The sequence below is a fragment of the Typopeltis vanoorti genome, chromosome 13 (genome assembly GCF_054136105.1).
Source record: "Typopeltis vanoorti isolate ZY-2024b chromosome 13, IOZ_Tvanoo_1.0, whole genome shotgun sequence".
In the NCBI taxonomy this organism is placed as follows: domain Eukaryota; kingdom Metazoa; phylum Arthropoda; class Arachnida; order Uropygi; family Thelyphonidae; genus Typopeltis; species Typopeltis vanoorti.
This window is the reverse complement of record NC_143561.1, coordinates 58,027,810-58,050,463: the sequence shown is the minus strand read 5'-3', so window position 1 is coordinate 58,050,463 and position 22,654 is coordinate 58,027,810. Positions and strand designations below refer to the sequence as shown.

Sequence of the window (22,654 nt, the reverse complement as noted above, 5' to 3'; positions counted from 1 at the left end):
CCCACGACTTTTCCAACTATTCTTAGATTTTGCAACCATAACTCGAGGATAAGGTGGTTAGCCCTCCCTATGCCTCTTGGTGTGTCCTATGTCTGTAGATGCATGTACTCATGGAGCTGGTTTACCTGTTGAGGGGGACAAAAAAAAACCTACCTCCATATGAGACCGACTACCTCACCTTTGTCGAAAGAGATCAGATAAAGGTTCCTCACACTGACGGGAATCGAATCCAGGTCTTTCCGATCAAAGGGCTTTGTCTATACTGACTGAGCTACAGAGGCTCGTTCTTGTCTAATTAATGTCCAAAATATTTTTCATTCTCTAATGATTTTCATTAATGTTTTCTTTTTTGCTTTCTTCAAAACATCTTTATTTTTCATTTTCTCTGTCCACAATATTTTCAGCATTCTTCTGATGGTCCACATGACAAGAACTTTATTTATTTATTTAGAGTCAGTTTCACTATTGTAGAGAAGGCTTGACCATATATAGCACTTTATTAATCTTTTTCTTGTGTCTATATTAATGTCTCTGGATGTTAGAACAGTTTTCATATCTATGAAGGTTTTTCTTTCTATCTCTATTATTTCTTTAAGGGAATTTCCTCCTTCTATAAAGATTTGTCCCATATATTATTATGTGACACCTCCAAGGAGTCCAAAGACTCATCGAGGGAGGCTACCTACTCTATAACTATCTCCAACTACAACCACACCAAAGCCATCACCCACCACCACAACTAGTATATTTTCACAGACATCCATGCCCACAGCGATGCTCTACAAATTGTAGTAACTATCTTTTCATATATTTTTCACCATGTGACTTAAAATTCAAATTTTATCTTTGTTAAATTTGTATCTGCCCGTATCACGCATTTAGTTATAAGTAGCAAATTTATATTAGGGGAAACATCCTGAACGTTGTCTTCGTTTTCTGCCAGGAGAGCACATTAATCTCAAGCTGAGCACTTTATTTTCTATTGAGTTACATACAATATCTAATGCTTTTTTTTTATGTAAAAAATTTATTTTTATAGTAATGGCCACTTTTGCGATATGGTTGAAAATGAAATTAGTGAATTAATTGATGGGAAAATAGATTTAAATTAGGAGGAACTGGTACAATTAATAGATGACCTCGAACCAAATGGTGGGGAAAGTTCTGTCGAAGATTCTAATTGTGATAAATCCATTACAGAATTCAGTTTAAAGAAATTAGCAGAAAGATTGGACTTGTCAAGGAAGTTATTTTACGGATAATGATCCCTCAATGCTCCAGAAAATTCACGAGACAGTTGGATATTTGAGTAGCTCATATTATGAACTTAATAAAAAAAATTGCAGCATAGTAGTAAGCAAGATCTCGTTACTGACATCTTGATAACTAAACCAGCTGAAGTATGCAATGAGAATTATACAAGTGATGTCCAAGAGATTTAAAGTGATGCCAACGTCTCATAAATAAAGAACATCTACAAAGTGTTGGTTTTGAATGATGATGATTAATACACTTTAATTTATTTTGCCTAAAACATTTATGTATTATTATGTATTATGTGTAATGGAGTTTACCCACAATTGTATTTTTATAATAAGCTTTGTTTCATAGTTTGTTTTTTTCTTAACTTACATGAATTACCTGAATTAAATCTTTTTTTTTTTTTTTGTTGGAAAAGTTGTTTATATAATTAAAAAAAAACGATTTCAGAACATAATCCTACCTTTTATATATGTGATCTAAGTCTTGCATAACACAGCATTTCTATGGAACCTAACATCCACATTTCAGGGTTACCTGTGTGTGTGTGTGTATATATATATATATATTCAAGGATAGTGAGGGATCTTGCTCCACCTTTGCTTCGAGTTGCCTTGGTGTTGTACTACCAAGTGGTCATTTACACTTGGATTCGTCGATAGTTTTTCGGTATATATGAAACTCATAGATTCGTAGTTCTCGATCTTAGAGTTTTGCTTACTGGCAGTTGAACAACAAGGGATTTGTATCCCCTTAATTATTATTGTATGTATATTGTCGGAAATAATGCAAATTGTACAGTTGATTTGTTTTAAACTGAATTAACAAGTTTTTAGGAGAAAAACAGGAAAGGCCCCTCTAATTGGTGGCTAGAAATTAACTAAATGGTTTTTAGTAGGCTAGAATGGGATACAAAGTATATAGTTAGTGGAAAGTTTGAAGGGGGGTAGAGGAAATGAGAGATATGGAAGGTGTGGTTTTGAGTGTGTTACAAAATATTGGAAGTATTAAAGTTAGTTTTAATCCTTTCCCAGTGCTGAAAATATTCCATTAAACCTCCAACATGAAGAGAGAAGCAAGCTTTGTGTTTGCAGTTGTACTACTGGAAAGGGATGTTGTTCGGCTGCTGCTCTTGTTTTAACAGGCTCAACAGTACCACGGAAGTGCCTGTAGAAGAGAGAGAGAGAGAGCTGAAGGAGCTGCATCTTGTGAGCAAGTTGATGTGAGTCTGTAAGGGATCTACTATGAGCCAAATTGCTCTCCTATGGACTGAGAATTTCAGGACATCATTCCAAACATGAACAGTATTCTAATGATGAGTAGATTTATACAGAGTTGATACATGAAAATTAGCAGCTTGAGCAGAAGAGAATGCCTATATTTTTTAGATGCCTACTGATGTGATGTGTTTATTCCAGGAGCTGCAAGTAAATGTCAGTCCTGAGAGATCTGATCCTGTAAGTGGAGGTTTCTGTGATTTAGAAGTTCATAAGGCATATTCTGGTAATTGGACCACATTTTTTATTAAGCTAAAAGCTCAATGTAAAGAAATAAAAAACCAGGTGTTTATAAAATGTATTGTTCTTGCGGCATCTGCTACATAGGACAGACAGGAAGATCTGGGGAAATATGCATGAACAAACAAAAGAGAACACAAATCAGGTCTAGCTTTCCTTACCACTTCCACCAGCCACAATGTACTCTGGCAGAAAACAAACATGTCTTATATAGAAAAAAACTGTTACATAAGGAAATTTAAAGAAGCTGCAAACATGCTTAGAATTCCAACACAATGCAATAAAAACCAAGGCTTAATTCTACACTAAGTTTGGTCAGCTTTGATAAAAAAATATACCTCAGTCAGACCTCGGACATTATGATCGTGAACAACAGAACGTGGCATCATCCAGCACTGCTTTGAATCTGCATTCTGATTTTTTAATTTTATAAACAGTCAGATGGCTACAACTGTATAGTATGAACTATTAATTTCTTTTTTGTTGTTTTAACTTTCAGTTACCTTTTCCCCCTGAAGATGTAAGTCAAACGACTTACAAAACTTGTCTGGTTTTATTTCTTTATTGTGCTTTTAGCTTAATAAAAAAAATGTGGTCCAATTACCGGAATATGCCTTAAGATCTGATGATTTTTTAATGAGAATAAGCATAGGTGAGATAAGATCCCTTTTATAAGAGAAAAGGTAACTGTTATGGCAACATCAAAGGTGACCAGTTTGTCCTTGCTCCATTAAAGAATAGTTTGGCGATCAGTGTTTAAGGCAATGGTTGCAGTTGATATTGAAGCATGGGATGTCTACTCTAGTGTGTCAAATGAGTAGATTCACCAGCAAAGCTGTGTGGTCAGCATTAGTGATGATTGAGAGTAGGTAATTTATGTATATGAGAAAAGGGGTAGGTGTTAGAACAGAGCCCTGAGGCACTTTTGCATTGGCAGAGAAGTCCAAGAGAGAAAGCTATCCCTCACAGCATGCAGTGAATGACCAGAGTGAAAGGTGGTAATTTACTGAGCAGGCCTTGATGCCAAACACAATCAAAAGGTCCAGAAATGTCAACACACTTCTCCAAACCATTCCATGACGTGTGTCCAGATTAATAGAATAAATACTGGCATTCTAGGTAGTAGAGAAGTTAACTGTTGATGACTTTCTGCATTACTCTGAAGAGTGAGATGATGGCACTTGGTGAGAAGTATATGTTTGCTTCCTCATGTAGGGAAAGGTGCCATCAGGACCCGTAGACTTTTTAGCATCTAAGGTTGTTTAGTATTCTTTTAATGCCATTTTTGCTGAAAACTCACAGGAGACATGATATTCAGTTTCTTGTATGGTAGAGTGATATGTCTTGAACATGCTGCAAATTATAAACCCTTTAGATACTTTTTTTTTAGCATGATCCAATATCACCTCATTATGCTCAGTGAAAGCCTTCCAGTATGAGCAGTTTTGCCAGATTCTAAAAGTACATAAAAGAATTTAATTTAATATCAAATATACCTGAGCTGTATCAATGCATATTGGAGATGGCACTGAAACATTCTCGCTTAGTTTACAAAACATCCAATTTTGTTCTTGTAGAAAGGCTTAAATTATTTAAGGAATTTACAATGTATACTGGAATATTAATTAAAAGTAACTTTAATAAATATTTCCTATATTTCAGCAGTGTCACATTACCATCTTCATGGGAACATACAAATATGGCACATGCATGCAGGCACTATAAAAAGCAAATGAGGCAGAAGATAAGAAATTACTGTTGTTCCCAAAGTCCTAATGGTGCCCCCCCCAGCAGACTATATATTGGGTTGTCTTGGCCATTGGGCTAATGTTCTCATGATGTAAGTCTCCCAAATCAAATTTGGGGCAGTCTCATGCACCCAAATTTGGGAGACTTACATCATGAGAACATCAGTCCCAACGGCCAAGATTTGTTGAGGTTTGGAACACTGAGATACCTCACCTCTAAAAAACGTTCCAAACCTCAACAAATTTGGGTGCATGAGGCTGCCCCAAATTTGGGAGACTTACATCAGCCCAATGGCCAAGACAACCCAATATAGTCTGCTGGGGGGGGGGGGGCACCATTAGTACTTTGGGAACAACAGTAGTTTTTTATCTTCTGCCTCATTTGCTTTTTATAGTACCTGCATGCACGTGACATATTTGTATGTTCCCATGAAGATGGCAATGTGACATTGCCGAAATACAGGAAGTATTTATTAAAGTTTCTTTTAATAAATATTCCAGTATACGTTGTAAATTCCTTAAATAATTTAATGGTCATCCAATTTTGTTATTTAGAATTCTGCTAGACTATATATTCCTGCATGGCTATGTATTCTAAAAATTACTTTTCACATCTGGATTTAGTCATGTGTTTTAAGAATGGTAATTTCTTATGTCATCAAGTTACCCTAAATAAATACAGCCACCCAAATATCCACATAAATATTTTTACACAAATGTAACATTTGTTCTTAGTTTCATTCAAAACATACTTGCACTTCCTGAAAAAAGAACTGAATTTGTGTGTGACAGCAACAACAACAAAGCAATACTATCAGAATAATTTTACATTATTAAGGGATATCTTTTGTTCATTTACAACAGAAAGTAATGTTAATTCTGCAAGTGTGATAAAACCAATAGTTTCAAGAAATATTTGTAAACTTTTATCTATTTCAACCTTAAACTTAGATAAATGTAACATTTCTGAATATGTAGTTCAATGGTTGCTTATTGAACTTCTGCATATTCTACAACTTTTCAATTATGGAGAAACTAATCAACTAAAATAGAAAGTTGTATTGTACAGCTACCTATATCAAAGGACTTGAAATCTAACCAATCACCTTACAATGCTACAGTACATGTGTTTGTTACATGAAGAGGTATTTTATAAAGATTAAAAATAAAATTTTCTTTAACACAGTTTATTTTACATGAAACCAGTTTAACTCTTTAAATAACAGCATATCAACTAGATCTTAATTGCCTTGTATTATGATTATACACTTTCATAAGCAATTATGAACAATTTCTTAAAAAAAATAAAAAATGTAAAGCTATAATTTGTAATATAATTCTTTCAATGTGTAAGATCACTCCAAAACGACTAAATATTATTCATTTGAAATTCAATACTTTATTTATGTAAAACACAGCACCTGAATATTCTGGAGTGTCATATATCAGGTCATCCCAAAAGTAATGTCTTTTTTATACCATACTTGTTTAAACATGTCTCAGCACAAATCTAAACAAGAATTTTTAAAGCTTTATAAGTACCGCTCAGCTGAGGTGGCCTCATTCCAAGGAATTCCACCTTGCAAGAACATCATACGTAAGTTATTGTTTAAATAACCCTCTATTACTATGGAGGTCATTCAAGAGCACATTAGGCACATCATACTTTATGAGTTCAAAAAAGGCAACAATGCTGCTAACACTGTGCAAGAAGTGTATGGCGATAATGTCAGTGATGGTTCCAAAAATTTCAACAAGGGGACTTTAGCTTGAAAGACTCCCCTTGCTCTGGGTGCCCTGTCTTTCTCGATAATGATATGCTGGAAGCCGCTATTGCAATAAATGCCATGCAACTGTTAAAGATTTAGTAAAAGATCTTAAATCATCATCATTACCATTTGTAAGAACTTGGAATAGCATTGAAGCTTGGCAACAGATTCCCCAAGTCATGAATTGACAAACAACAATCGAAGAGAGCGCGTCAACATCTACATTGCTCTTCATTCTTGAGAGGTTCAATCTCCGTTTTTGAGTTGTGTAGTCACCGGTGATGAAAAGTGGATACTTTACAAGAATGGTAAGTGCCGAAGGCAGTGGATTCATTCAGGGGAACGGGCTAAACCTCAGTCAAAACAAGACCTTCACCCTCAGAAGGTTGTGTTTGGTGGTGTATTTCTGGTATTACACACTTTGAACTCTTGCCACAAAACCAAACAAACAATCACAGCTGAAGTATACTGTGAACAACTTGATTGATTGAATGAAACAGTAAAAGAAAAGAGATTCTCTGCATTCGAAAGGGTGTTGTTTTTCACCATGATAATGCACGCCCTCATAGTGCAAGAATCACCTGTACCAAATTAAGGAACTCGGCTGGAAAAATTTACACATCCTCCATATTCTCCAGATCTTGCACCTTCAGATTAACGCTTATTTCATAGTTTGCAACGTTTCATTAATGAAGAACAATACTATACATTAGAGGAGGTACTGAAATTAAGCCTATGTGACTTCTTTGCCTCACAATTGCATTATGAAACTTTCACGACGTTGGAAGAATGTTACTGATTCAAATGGAGAATATATACTTGTTTAAATTAGCAAGTGATTTATCTTTTATATCCTTTCAAAACTTAATGCTAAAAACAACATTATTTTTGAGATGACCTGATATTAGAACTCACGGATAAACAAACCAGCTGTGGATGAAGTTATTAAGTGCAACTCCATGATAGAATGCTAGTGAGAATAAGATTTAAAAATGATTAATATGGTTTAAAACTTTAAACAAGACTTGTGAAACTTAGTATTATTTCACAGTTCTGTAAGTTATAAAACAAATATTAGTAATAGTCCAGTATATGAATTTCCCGAGTTAAGCAAAACATACTAAATGATTATATATATAAGCAAGTCAAGCCTTAGAATTGTGCACAGCAAGTAAAAAAAAAAAATATTTTGTCTGCTTTAATTTTACAAGTTATTTTATGGAACTTTCATCTATTATGAACAGAACAACACAATTTTATATGCCAGAGACAAATCAAAATACAACTAAAAATATACAAAATGATTGTTCCTGAATAAGTTGCTCAACATTTGCACCAAAAAATTATAAATAAAATAAATCAAATAGATTTTTTATTGCATTAACCAATTGTTTTATGCATTACTTGTCAAATAAAAGGTTTTGATACAATCACATAAAACATAAAACTTTTTTTTTCTATTTGATATTTATTTTTTCAAATACATATATGCAAAGACTGACATTAACTTAAAAAAATCAAGTGAGTGCTAAAATTAGCATTGCTATATGACTCATTTGCTTGTGAAGAAGAAAATAACCGTATGTACAGATTGGTGACTCAATGTAAGCGATAACTGGATTAAGATTCTTTTTCTGTTTTCCCTTCATCGTGATTTGAACTGGTGTGCCATGTAAGTCTTTCTTCGTAAAATCGAATAACGATATGAGGGCATTTCACATTTGCAATTTTTGCGGCTACAAGATCAGCTTCATCACTACCCTTCCTATTATACAGAAAATTAAGAATATTCTTAATTATATACTTTAATATACAAATACTATCATATTTTATATAGTGCATAAAGTGAGTAAACTTCATCAGTCAATGCTGATCAGAAAAACTGTCTTAGGGAATTAATGTATATTACCAGTTCGCACGCAGATATAAAACATTCTAAGGCCACATGTAAAGCAGTCCATCAATTTTGAAACAGTTTGACTGATAAGCAAACAAAAGAGGAAGAATAGAATTCATTCAATTGGGAAAAGGAAACTTGATTATTTTAAAATGACAATATTCTTTAGAAGGAGATGCTTAACAGTTATATATCCAAAAATGCTGCTCCAGAACTCGAACATAACATTCTCCAAGTTTATTTCACTTTTTCCAGTGAGTAGGGTGGTGACAGGGTTAGTTATTAACCTAGTCTATCTACCAACTAAGAGCGTTTCAACACATATTATGCAATAACAAGATCTTAATCTATAACCTGCAAATTGGAGGGGAGAGAGAGAGAAATCATGCATATTGAAAAAATGCTCGGAGCAAAACTGATGGGAATATTATATAATTCCTTTAATTTTTTTCATTGTTTTAGTTACTCTTCATAATTATACATCTGGCTATTTTAGCACACATAGTATTTGTTATAGCAGGTTTCAGATATATCTGATTAAACATCTGAAAGATTTAAAATTGCCAGAAACAAGTTTATTTCACATGGTATCTACATATATACTATAAATAAAAGTTAAAAATAAGTTACAGAAATGTACACCTCTACTCCATTTAAGTGTTTTTTTATTATTATTATTCTAACACATTTATACTGATCAGTTTCTGAAAACATCATATCAAGAAAGAATTGGAACATCACTCCATTGGGTATGAGTATCCTATTTGTTTATCCTGGACAATTGACTGTTATCCAGGATAAACAAATGCATGGATAAAAACCAAAAATAAATTAATCAATATAAATGCTGTGGTATAGTAGTTTACTTGCTAAGTAATATATACTTATCAACAATTCATGCTGTAATTCGCAACAAATGACTATAGGAAAAATAATTCCTATTCTAGGTTGGTTTTATTGGGTTGTTGCAAATGAAATGGCCGATTTTAAGGATGATTGAAAAAGAAGAGAATAAAAAGAAGAATAGCTGTTTAATCAAAGTAATCTCCAGCAGCATCGATGCATTGTTGCCAACGTGTGGCAAGGTCATTTATACCACATTTGTAAAAACCAGTGTCTCTGGAAGTGATTTTCCTCCAAATCAGCCCGTTACTTGTCAAGACTCCAACATTATCAGATCTTATATTTCTATCATCTAAGGCAGTGCTTCCCAAACTTCTGGATGCCAGGGCCCACTTTGAAAAAATTAAAATATTTCACCCCCCCCCATCGAAAAAAATCGTAATATATAGACACATATTATATTTATTGTATTTATATTCAATACAAAACATACACAGCGAATATTGCAAAAATCAAATGCAAATATTAAATTTTTAGCATCTTACACATATTTTTATATAGATAGATATATTGTTATTGTACATTTACAGTACAAGCACATGAAATGTAAAACGATTAGTATTAAAGAAAGAATTAAAAACATAAAAGAAGTTTAATAATTTAATGTGATGGATGTGTTTCAATACTGGTACACCAATATCAGGTGAAATATTTGCAATTCTTAGATTTCTGCTTTGAAATGAAACTTATATGAATAACCATATATTTACTAATATTCATTAAACGGCGAAATACGCAGCAAGCAAAATTCGTGAACCCACACCGATGTGTGATTTTTTTCCATTAAAATATAAAAAAGAAATAATAAAAATTAAATATGTTTCTTTTAAGATAAAAAAAAATTTACTTAGTCTTAAAAGATTTTAAATTTGTTTTCATTACTTCACAGCCCCCCCCCCCCTCAACGAAATCTATGGCCCCAAGGGGGGCCGTGGCCAACAGTTTGGGAAGCGCTGGTCTAAGGCACTTTGTACCGTATCAATCCACCTATATCTTGGTCTTTCTCTGGGTCGTTTTCCTGCCGACCTGGCAGAGAACACTTGCTTTGCTAATCTTTCCTAGCCCATTCTGTTTAAGTGACCATACCACCTGAGATTAGCTCTGCTAACGCATTCCTGGAAAGCATGACAATGTCTAGTTCTTTCTAATATCCTCATTTTTAATATGATATTGCCATTGATGTCATCTGTTCATGCCTCTAATCTTTCTCAGGACTCTCATATCTGCAGTCTCTAGTCTTTGGTCAAGTGTTTTACTTCTGATCCAGCTCTCCGATCCATAAGTTAAAACTCGTTTGAACACTGTCTTGTATACAGCTAATTTAGCGTTCCTACTAATTTCTCTCTTATTCCATTGACTTCCTACCATACCAGCTTTGTTGATTCTGTTGTCTATTTCCATATTTAATTTACCATCTTCACTAAAAATCATGTCTAAGTAGCTGAAATGTTTTACTTGTTCCACAGGTTCTCCATTCACAACACAGTTGATATTTTCATTATCTTTGTCTTTTTATTGCTGACCTTCATACCATATCTATTACAACAGTTATTCAATTTAGTCTGGGAATCTTGCAAACTTGTAGCGGATTTATTTAGAAGTATAACACGGCCGCATAAAGCAAAGAGCATATATTAACATCTCCAATTCTGATATGTTTAATACCACTTTCCTTCATAATGTGATCCATATAGATAATGAATAACAGAGGGGATAATGTACATCCTTGTCTCACACCAGATTTAACATTAAACCATCTTCCTGTACTTCCTTCAATTCTAACTGCTGACTTGCAACTCAAATAAAGACTAAGTATTGCTTGATATAATGCCCCATTGACACCATATAACTGTAGCATATTGAATAGCTTCTCTATTGGCACCTTGTCATATGCCTTTTCCACATCGACAAGGCTTAAATACAGATCTTTGTTATATTCCCATGCTTTCTCGACTATTTGTCGTAAAGTGAAGATCTGATTCTGACAGCCTCTATTTGGCACGAATCCAGCTTGTTCTTCGCCGAGCTTTTCTTCCACAATTCTTCTCAAACGTTTCTCAAGTATACTTGCATAGATCTTGCCAGGGACACTTAGTAAGGAAATATCTCTGTAATTCTCACATTCAGTTTTATTTCCCTTTTTATATATGGGTACTATTAGAGCTCTACTCCAATCATCAGAAATTCGTCCCTCTGTCTAGACCTTCTGAACTATGCAGTGCAGCCACTGTAAGACTTTTATACCACCATACTTCAGCATTTCTGGTAGAATATCATCTAATCCTGCTGCCTTTCCACATTTCAAGCCTTTGATTGCTTTTTCTACTTCAAGTATGGATATGTATTCCTGACTGTATGCCTGTTGAGTGTTTTTCACCACTGTGCTATCACTGCTTGTTTCATTTAGCAATTTTTCGAAGTAATTACTCCATACTTCAAGGATATCTTTTTCTGCCGTTTTCATGTCACCTTTATCATCTCTAACTCCTTTTACAGCATCTTTCCTCCATTTTTAAGCTTCTTCAACAACCTTCAGAATTTCTTACCATCTTCTTGATAATTGTTTTCTGTGTTCTTGCCAAAGTCTTCCCATGACTTTTGTTTAGATAGTTTTACACAGTGTTTAGCTTTCTTACATTTGTCTCTGTATTCTCTAAGAGCACAAGCTGACTTATTTGCCAGGAACTTTTGATATGCTTTCTTTTCCTTCACTGCCTCTTTAACTTCCTGTGTCCATGGAGTTCTGATTTTTCTATCCTTGCAGACAACCTCACCACATGCCTCTCTGGCTGAATCAATCAGTGTTTTCTTCAAGGCTTGCCACTGAATCTTCAAGATTTGGTTGCTGCTCTCAAATTCTTTCATTTTTTCTTCAATAATCTTTGTGTATTTCAGTCTACAGTTCACATCTGAGAGCTGCTCAACTTTTATTTGCTTTAAAACTTTCTTACGTTATTCTTTTCAATATGAAATTCAATTTTATCCTGCTCAAGACTAAATAGTGATCACTTCCAATTTCAAATACTCTGGTGTCCTGTGCCAGGGAGAAAACATCACTATCAACAATAACATAGTCAATGTGACTTTTCTTATTCCTTGCCTTTCCATGTGAATTTGTGCACATTTTTATGTTGGAACTTGGTGTTAGTAATAACCAGTCCATGTCCTGAGCAGAAATCCAATAGGTATTTTCCATTATTAGCTTTGCTCTTTTCTTCAAATTTTCCCGGAATATTTTTGTATGTCGGATAATCATTTCCTACTCTGCTATTTAGATCCCCAACAAGGACCAACTTTTCCTTTTTCATTTTATCAGTAGCTTTTTCTAAAGCATCAAAATATTCTTCCACTACCTTAGTAGAACCTTCTGTGTGACCATAGGCACAAATATGTCTCATCGTCCAATCCCTCATTCTGATATTTGCCCACACCACTCTACTTGTATTTAGTGTTGAATACTATGGCTACTTCTTCTTTTCCTTGATTGTCATTGCCTGAATATAACATTTTGTATTTATTGCTCAGAAAGATTTCACCAGTTTTTGTCTTTTTTGTTTCAGTCACCCCTATTATGTCGATCTGGTACTTATCTAATTCCTCAGCTAGCTCCATTTCTTTGCCATTCAGGCTTCTTATGTTGATAGTACCAATCTTTAACTCTGGTGATATTGAGTTGGGGTGTGCTTTCAGATTTGTTCTAGTAGCTGACTTTTCACTGTTCACCCTGGTTCCCTGGCGAAAACAACGAGGGCCTTGTTTAACCGGACGACGTGCCCAGCCAGCAAGAAATTATGTCATGTTGTGCCACTATTTTGTATATTGGTATAAGCCAATAAGAATACAATTTGGTCAGCTAAATCCCAAATTGCCAGCCCATCCTCGTTCGTTCAGTATCCAGGCAGATACCCAACAGGGGTGCACCACGAGAAGGTGAGGATTGGACATTATGTCAGAAGCCCTGGTCGGTTCTCTGTATTCCTTTAAAGGCTATGTGGAGGTCTCCTCTCAGTTATACAGCTTTGACCCTTAAGCACCGCTTTGTAATAATATCGAACAGTATATATCTTTTTACTTTGTCAAATGCTTTTTAGTAATTTATAAACAAAAGATGAGTTTCTAAATTAAATTATCTTGTTTTTTCTATAAGTAGTTTTAAACAGAAAGCTGCATCCATTGTAGAGCATCCTTTTCTAAATCCACTTTGACATTCTAATATTTTATCACTGCAGATTTTTAGTTTTTTATTTTCTGCTATATATTTTGTAGCATGTATTCAATAAACTAATACCTCTGTAGTTAGCAGGTTTTGTTTTATCCCCTTTTTTAAATATAGGTATTACTATGCTCGTATTCCATTCTATTGGTATTTGTATATATTGAAAGTTTATTTTTCACTTGGTTAGACTATAATAAATTTAGTTTAATCCTTTATCCAAGTGTGAGCAAACAAAGTTTGCGCCTGAAAATATCTTCAGGACTGGGGTCAGGTAGTACAACACCGGGCAACTCGTAGCAAAGGTGGAACAAGCTAACATCACTCCTATCTCAGTATCTCCCATAACGCAAAACACATCTCCTTGCGGATATGTATAATGTTATGCATTAAAAGAAGAGCCACTACCCAGACTAGTTTCGACCTTTATCGAGGTCTCTTCAGTGGGAGCCAGGCCCAGACGTGGAGATACCAGGCAGAAGAAATAGCAAGGTCATATTTACCTATAGGAGTGCCACCTTTTTATTAAATTACTCTGGATTTAGAGAGATGCTGAAAGTTTATTTTTCACTTGGTTAGACTATAATAAATTTAGTTTAATCCTTTATCCAAGTGTGAGCAAGATGACCTCACTATTGATTCTGCCTGGTATCTCCACGTCTGGGCCTGGCTCCCACTGAAGAAATCTCAATAAAGGTCGAAACTAATCTGGGCAGTGGACCTTCCCTTAATGCATAACATTATACATATCTGCAAGGAGATGTGTTTTGCATTATGGGAGATACTGAGAAAGGAGTGATGTTAGCTTGTTTCACCTTTGCTACGAGTTGCACTACCTGACTCCAGTCCTGAAGATACTTTCAAGCGCAAACTTTGTTTGCTCACACTTGGATAAAGGATTAAACTAAATTTATTATAGTCTAACCAAGTGAAAAATAAACTTTCAACATCTTTCTCTAAATCCAGAATAATTTAATAAAAAGGTGGCACATCTTTTGGCAACTCCTACAGGTAAAGATGACCTCGCTATTGCTTCTGCCTGGTCCCACTGAAGAGACCTCAATAAAGGTCGAAACTAATCTGGGTAGTGGCCCTTCCCTTAATGCATAACATTATACATATCCGCAAGGAGATGTGTTTTGCATTATGGGAGCTACTGAGATAGGAGTGATGTTAGCTTGGTCCACCTTTGCTACGAGTTACCCAGTGTTGTACTACCTGACCCCAGTCCTGAAGATACTTTTCAGGTGCAAACTTTTGTTTGCTCACACTTGGATAAAGGATTAAACTAAATTTATTTGTATATATGTTATTTAAAAATTTTAGTAATCTTTGATGAAATTTTTTTCCAGCAAATTATACAGTTCGGAGTTTATTCCATCTTCTCCTGCTGATTTGCCATTTTTTATTTTATTTAGGTTGTCCTTTAATTCTTTCATTGTTATCATATCATTTAAGGTATTTTGTAAGTTTCTGGTGTAATTATTTTTGATGCCAGTATTATCCATCCAAAGATCTGTCAAGTAATCCAAGAATTCTTTTACATCTATTTCACAATTTATATTTGCAGTTTCTTTTATATCTGCATTCATGTGTTTTAGTATTTTGTACGCACTGGATCTTATTTTGTATAGGATCCAGTAAATGTTACTGGATCCTATACAAAATAAGATACAAATTTTTCCAGCTTTCTCTGTGTCTCTTTATGGCTTCTCTTTTGGCTATTGCTAGTCTTTTTTTTATATTCAATTTCATCTTCTTGTTTTTTTGCTACTTAACCATCCTTTAAAAGCCAGGTTTTTATTTCATTGTCCCATATATGTAATTTTTTATTTTTTCCTAGACCTTCATATGTTGCTGATGCGATAATTTCTTTTATATTATTCCATTCTTTCTCAATGTCTTCATTTTCTTGTATTTTTTTCTAAGTAGTTATTAATCCTCTGTTGGTATAAATTTCTTATACCTGAATCATTTAGTAGTCTTACTTTGTAATTAGATTTTGTTTCTGTAGTTTGTTTATTCTTTTGTATTTTTTGTAGCCAGTTTGGTGGAAATCTTAGTTTTTGCCTATACTAAATAGTGACCTGTGTTAATTTCTAGCCCTCTTCTAACTTTAACGTCTAGGAAGAGGTTTGCTGCTTTTTCATTTGCTATAAAGTAGACTATTATTGATTTTTGTCCTCTTGCACACCATGTATATTTTTATGTTTGTAAAATGTATTCTTTATTTTAAAATTATTATGTATTGTATAATCAATGAGTCGCTTTCCATTTTTGTTTACTGTCGGTTCTCCAAATTTTTGTATATTATTGTTAATTTTTTTCATTCCTATTCTAACATTAAGATCTCTGGCTATAATTATATGGTCTGTTTTATTTAATTTTTCATATATTCCTTGTAACTCTTTGTAAAAGTAATCATTATCTTCTTCTTTTTCTTCTTCAGAGGCATACACTCCAACTACTGTTAAATTTTCTTTATTCAATTTTAATCGCACTTCTAATATTCTTTCATTCCAGTATGTATAATGAGTTATTTTTGCTTTAATTGATTTATGGATCCATAATGATAATGTTTATCCACTCCACTATATATGATATTGTAGTTAGCTGTTTCTTTTGTTTCTGTAAGAACTGCAATTTCTATATTTTCGTCATTTACAATTTTATCTAATTCTTTTTCTTTATGTGCTATGCTTCTAATGTTCCATGTAGCATATTTCACCACATTTTTCTTTTCCCAAAGTTTCTTAACCTTTACCAATTTGCAGTCATTTCCCATGTTTTCTGTCCAGTTTGGATTTCGTTGAGACTTGAAAGTAATATGTGTTTCCCTATGTCAAGTGACTAGCATGACGATAGGTATCCTAGTGGTGGGGCTGCCACCTTAGACAACTAGGCTTGCTTTTTTTAGTAGATAGTGGAAACTATAGTTTGAGAGGAAAGATCACCCCCTCGAATTGCTCTAATAGAAATGGGGGGGAGGGGAGTAAGAAATAAGAGAGATTAGAGGGAAAGAAGAGTAGAAGACCAGTCTCCAGATATGATATACCAAGTGTATATTGTACGAAGTAAGATCAGGTCTAGTTTGGGTATCTCAGGTTTGCCATGCCCATACTTACTAATGTGAGCCCCTGAGAAAATATAAGGGAGATAAAGATTAAAGGCAAATGAATTACTAATTAATTTACAGTTGTGGTATCATGTGTGTGTGTGTGTGTGTGTGTGTGTGTGTGTGTGTGTGTGTGCCCTTTAACCTCTAGACATGGTTGCATTTAAAAAAAAAAAAAAGGTGGGAGAGAAGCAGATTTCATTACAATACATCAATAATAAACAGCTGTAGATGAGGGGCTTATTCAATGAATTAATATTGATCATGTGATTTAACTAGACATGGCAGGAATATGTGTGGGTTGATGGAACAGCAACTTATCTTGTCACACTCACTGCATTTCTATTTTTTATGCATATATATATTAGGGTTACCAAGTAATTTTATAAACTTGGTTATTTTACTAATACATATTATTCCCAAGGTAAAAAAACTTATTTACATATATATATATATATTATTCATTAACAATCTGAATACACTTTTACATACTAATACATACATAATTTCAGATCATTGGAATTATCCACCTGTTAATGAATTCTACCTTCATCATGAGTTTTTTGTGTCAAAGGTGATAGATATCCAGCACATGCTAGTATTTTTGTTTGACATCATACAGTCTCCTTATAAATCATTTTCATTCAGGAATAGATTTTTATTACTACAACTAGTCTTTCTGAAGACTGGAATGAAAATGTCACCATATCAGCAAAAAACTCCCCCTCCCTAACAGACACCGTACTGCAGATAAACAAGTAATTTTCCTGGATCACTAAATACAGTACATTGCACAGTACTATGTACTGTATTTAGTTAATCAGAGGTGACTGGAATAAAAATGACCCTATATAATGAAAAACATCTCCTCTCCCAAAAACACTATAATGTAAAATCGTATAGAGAAGGATTTTTATACAAAAATACCTTATATACCGATTTTACTGGAAAACGAAAATCCATACAAAGTACTTGTGATTAATCAGCAATTTTTTTTATACTTATGTAATATGGAAATATTTTAAAGTGAATTTTTAAATAATGTAACAGCCAAATTAATGTAAAGAACAAAGAAAGTTAAGTGTGGATTAAATTGTAACAAAATAATGTTCCAGACAAGGAAATATTCCAGACGGATTAACTTATGACCTGAGGCAATTACTATTGCAAAGATCAAAAGATGCATTTAGGTTTTCCCACCTTATCGCAATGACGAAAAAGGTGACGGATGCAGACCCGGGAAATACCCAAGGGAATGGAAATGTAGCAGTTCCAAGAGAATAAAAAGGGGACGGATCGAGAGTTAATGCCTGTTTATAATACAGTTATTGGATGCAGGGCAGAAAGCAAACAAAGATGTGTACACAACTTGAAAAGTACAAATTGCATTTCAGATTTTCTATATCATTAAAGACAGTTCACATATAAAACTGTACCAAAAATTGCAACTAACATGTTATATGTATTATATTGGAAAACTGTAGAAATGCACCCACCTGAAACAGAAGGGACATAACATACAGTAAAGCTAGTTCCAGCAAGTAGTGCTTTGCTGTGAATGTGTTAATAATGAAAAAGACAGTAATGAAAAATGGATAATGTAGCATAATTCTAATAGTAAGTTTTATAATAAACCTGGAATCAGTTGGATGAATAATTGAGTTCTTAAAAGAATAGCACATATAAAAAAGATGTGAAAACAGTATCAATCTGATAAATAAATCAATTATTAAGTTTGACAGATATAAGCAATAACTAGCAATAAGTAAACTGTTAAAGAATGTAAAACAAAATTTGAATTACAACTTGTTAGGAATGCTAAAATTAATCTGGAAAAGATTTTATAGGTATGTAAAAGGGAGTAAGAATAAAAAAAGAAAGTAATTCAGCATAACCATTCATCTAGACTGGTTGGCTGGTTTATTGGCACAAGGACAGCAAAGGTCATATTGCACCACAGCAAAAGTTAAAGCAATGCACAAAGTATTAATTAATAAATAGAGATAAATTAGTAAATATGTATGTACAAAAATTAAGTTAAGCAATGCAGTATCTACATTGGAGACTGTATAAATTAATTTTTTGTAAAAAATTAAAAACTTCATGCAGTTTGTCTGAGTCTGATAACATCTGCCTGAGCATATATGGATCAGATAAGTAAAAATTTCATTCCTCTCTCATATGAAATGCTGGCACTTATTATATGACAGATAGTAAAATGCATGTGTTGCATTTTTCACAGATAGGTGGATCATCAGCCCTCAGTAAATGTGTAAGTTGACTGACCCATGCAGAGCCTAGCAAGCACAACATCCTCTCTTTAGTTTTTTGGTCAGTGCTTTCTCCCATGATGACTGTCACTGGGCAATTAGCTTTGATCTTATAAACTGCGTGTAATCTGTATAGGGAACTGTCAAAGAGTATGAGAGAAAAGTATGAACTGATTTAGAAGCTGCATCAACTCGTTTCCCTTAATTACAATGTGGCTGGGAATCCAGCACAACTGAACGTCAAAATTAATGATCTTTATTCTGCACAACAGGTGTAACACTTCACACAACATCGGATGTGGATTATACACAGGAGAGGAGGAGAGAGCCTGTATAAATTACATGCTTTTGATAGTGGTTTTCTTTTATATGCACAAGTGCAAGCTGAATGGCATGCAACTTTGTTGTATAATTACTGCAATCAGGTGGGATCTAGTTAGGGATAGTAATGTCAAGAAGCAGCAACACAGATCTTTGATCTTGAGCCATCAGTATAGATGGACAAGAAATCATACTGGGTTGCTCTGTGTGTACATTAAATAATTGCAGGAAGACAAATGAATGGAGTACGAGGCTTCTGTAGTTGACAAAGTGAGAGGTTGCAGGATGGAGTGCAAACCTGCCATGGAGTGATGCTGTTATGTTTGGTGCAGGCAATGTTTCAACATTCACACCAAGAGCTTGCATAGTCTCTTTAGCATGCATTCCAAAAGGACATGGCAGTCTGATGTGTAATCTTGAACTTCCAATGCAGAGAAAAGAGACTAGTTCATGTAAGATGCTCTGGAAGAGACTATTTTTAGGGCATAATTAAGAGACAAGTGATAGAGTTAATTCGCTTCAACGTAAAGATTTTGCGCAGGCAACATGTGAAGGTTAGCAGTAACTTGATGATGGATGGGATCCAACCATTGCAGGTTATTCTGCCTTACAGAGCAACAGCCTTAGGATTCATCATAATCCAGCTTTGAACATACAAGTGCAAGATAAGAACTAAGCAATGAAGATTGATCTAGTGGTGGTCGGCAGTAAATGACGTTGGTGTAGATAATGAAGGTAGTTGCAGTTCGTTGTAGTTGGTGGATTGAGTGGTGGAGATGGAGAGCTGTAGAGTAGTTACCATCCCTCGATGAGCCTGGACTCTCTGGAGATGTTACGTAATAATAATAATCTGCACCCCAACCATTAGAGCAGTGCTTCCCAACCGACGTGTGGCGAATTTTAAAAAATTTAACCGCAAAGTCCTGATTACAGGACGACGGTACCAGAGTTCCATCACCCCATAACCAGGACTTTGCAGTTAAATTTCCCACCCCATAAGCGAGTGGTTCCCTTTTCACTTTATTGCTCTTTTCTAGCTACGCACGTGTGAAGGCGACCTCCCAGAATGTCATAGGCACCATTCCTCTCATTACTCCCTCCCTCACATTTTGCATCTACGACTCAGAAGATCATTACTCTGCTTCAGTTCCAACTCGTCTGTTGTGTTGTGAGAGTACCAGTCGAGTGGATGTTCAGTGTTGCTTAGTGGTCCGTGTAAAGCACCTTAGCGGGATTGTCTTATTGCATCTTTTTCTGAATTTGTGTTTTAACAAATGTGATAGTTTGTGGAACATAAGTCAAATTGTTATTATTTGCTGACAGAGACGCTTTTTCCTGTTACAGTCGATCTACAACATTCAATTTAGCTGAAGCTATAATGATCATACAAGAAAGAAGTACCTTCGCATGATAAAATAAACACTGGTGAGTCATTTTTTTTTATAGTTAACCATTTTTTTGTAATGTATTTTCTTCGGAATCAAAAGGTATCCGAGATATTTTTTGGACAATGGACACTGACATTATGAGTTACAAAATGATTAATGTGTAATTTGTATAGCTTAAGCTTGGTAAACGTAGACTTTCTCATTAATAGGCATTTTCCTAACACAGTTTGCGTGTTCCGGTATTCTGGATGCCCTAGTTACAATGCCTATTTGATATCCTCGATTATAATGTAGTATTTTTAGTTTCATGTGCTTTATATCTTTCTATTCAATGGCTTGTTTATTTGCATATATTTTAATTCTATTAAATTTAATTTTCAGTTACCCACAATAATGGACAAATATTTAAAAAAATCAGAAAATCCATCAAATTCGCAAGCCCAAGAAAGTGAACCAAAGAAAACGTTTAAGGCGCAACATATTCATAGACTATATAAAGAGGATTATCTGAAATTTGGTTTCATGTGCTCAGATAATTCTTCTGTGCCTCAATGTCTCATATGCCTGGAAAAGTTGTCAAATGAAGCGATGGTGCCAAGTAAACTACATCGACACCTTTCTCCCAAGCATCCTTCGTACATAGATAAGGATTTTAACTATTTTAAACGTCTGCGAACTCAAATTCAAATGCAAAGTTCTTTCATGAGATCAACCACAAGGTATCTAATGAAACTCTAGAAGCAAGATACAAAGTCATGAGATTGATAACTAAAGCCAAGAAGCCTCACACAATTGTCAAATCACTCATTTTACCAGCTTGTGTGGAAATTGTCAAAACTATGATTGGAATCAATGACGTAAAAGAAATTGAAAAAGTACTGCTTTCAAATAATACGATCAGCAGGCGCATTAAAGACATGTCAGTTAGCATAGAAGGAACATTAATCCAGAAAATTTGTGAAGTTAAAAAATTTTCCTTACAGGTACTTTAACTTACTGTTCCTTACTGTTGTCAGCTAACTGAACTTGTTCGAATTCCTGATGAGAAAGGGTTGAAAGAGCATTATTTATTCTGCAAAGAACTTTAGAAACAAACAACTGGGAAGGAAATCTTTAAAGTGATCAATGAATACTTTGATACAAAGAAAATTTCATGGAAAAATTGCATAAGTTTATGTACTGATGGCACGGCTGAAATGACAGGAAGGGTCAGAGGCTTGGCATCCGAAGTTCGGTCTGAAAACCCTGATGTTCAAATAATACAGTGCTTTATTCATAGAGAGGGAGAATGAGTTGAACTCTTCCTCTCGACAGCCAACGAACTTCAGTATGGAACAACAAAGATTGATGCTCTGATCCCCTTTCATCACATAAAATTGAAAAAAGGTGCGATTGAAGTGGTCTACTTTTGATCAAATTCACCATTTTTATAATGTCATTAAGTGTGGACTTTAACTCAAAACAACTCTCAGTATTCAGCTAAGTTGGAAGACAATTACTGGTTTCAAAAAATGGCCTACTTAGCTGTGAATACCTAAATGAACTTAATCGAAAAATGCAAGGACCGCTTGAGAATATATTAACTTGCACTGACAAAATTAATGGATTCAAAAACAAAATTCAACTTTGGAAGATGTTGCGAAAAATGGTTCCCTTGAAATGTTTAGTCGGTGTTGTAGTTTGAATCCTAAAAAAGAACTACTAGAACTTGTAGATCAACACCTATGCATGCTTGAGAGAAAGCTTCATCACTACTTTGAATTAATGGAGACAAAGAAATTCGATTGGGTTCAAAATCCATTGCATCTTCATTAGATCACATGGCATTCGATTTATCAGTGAAAGAAAAGGAGGAGTTATTAGACAAACATGAATTGCGTGTAACTCTTTCGACCATATATAAAAAAGTTGTGTTCACAGAAACAAGCCCAAGTATCTCACTGAAATAAGAAGGAAATATATATATTAACTGTGGCAAAAGAATAATGTAGATATTTACATTAATACTTAAAATGTTATATTTTGTCATTAAATTATTATTATATAATATTTATACATAGTCAGTAATTCTTTTGTGTATAATTAATTTTACTTTTGTATTTTCACATAATTTTATAAAATAAGTGTTCTAAAAATTTAATCACAGTTTCACTCAGTCAAATCTGACAATTTAGTTCATAGATGCGATATAAAAACTATGTCAAATATCAATCACTAAGGATGTATGGATTAGGTATTTTCATTCCATTTGTT

General features: G+C 34.2%; 1 protein-coding gene across 2 annotated transcripts in view; it reads right to left on the bottom strand.

Annotated features, from left to right (window-relative positions):
* Positions 1–5,334: 5,334 nt before the first annotated feature.
* LOC150100188 (chromobox protein homolog 3-like) overlaps positions 5,335–22,654 on the bottom strand; it is an 80,696-nt gene continuing 63,376 nt past the window's right edge. For both annotated transcript variants that reach the window (XM_090402406.1, XM_090402407.1), the window contains exon 6: positions 5,335–8,059. In XM_090402406.1, the coding sequence (XP_090258532.1) occupies positions 7,915–8,059 (145 nt within the window). In that variant the 3' untranslated portion in view covers positions 5,335–7,914. The remainder of the gene's footprint in view (positions 8,060–22,654) is intronic.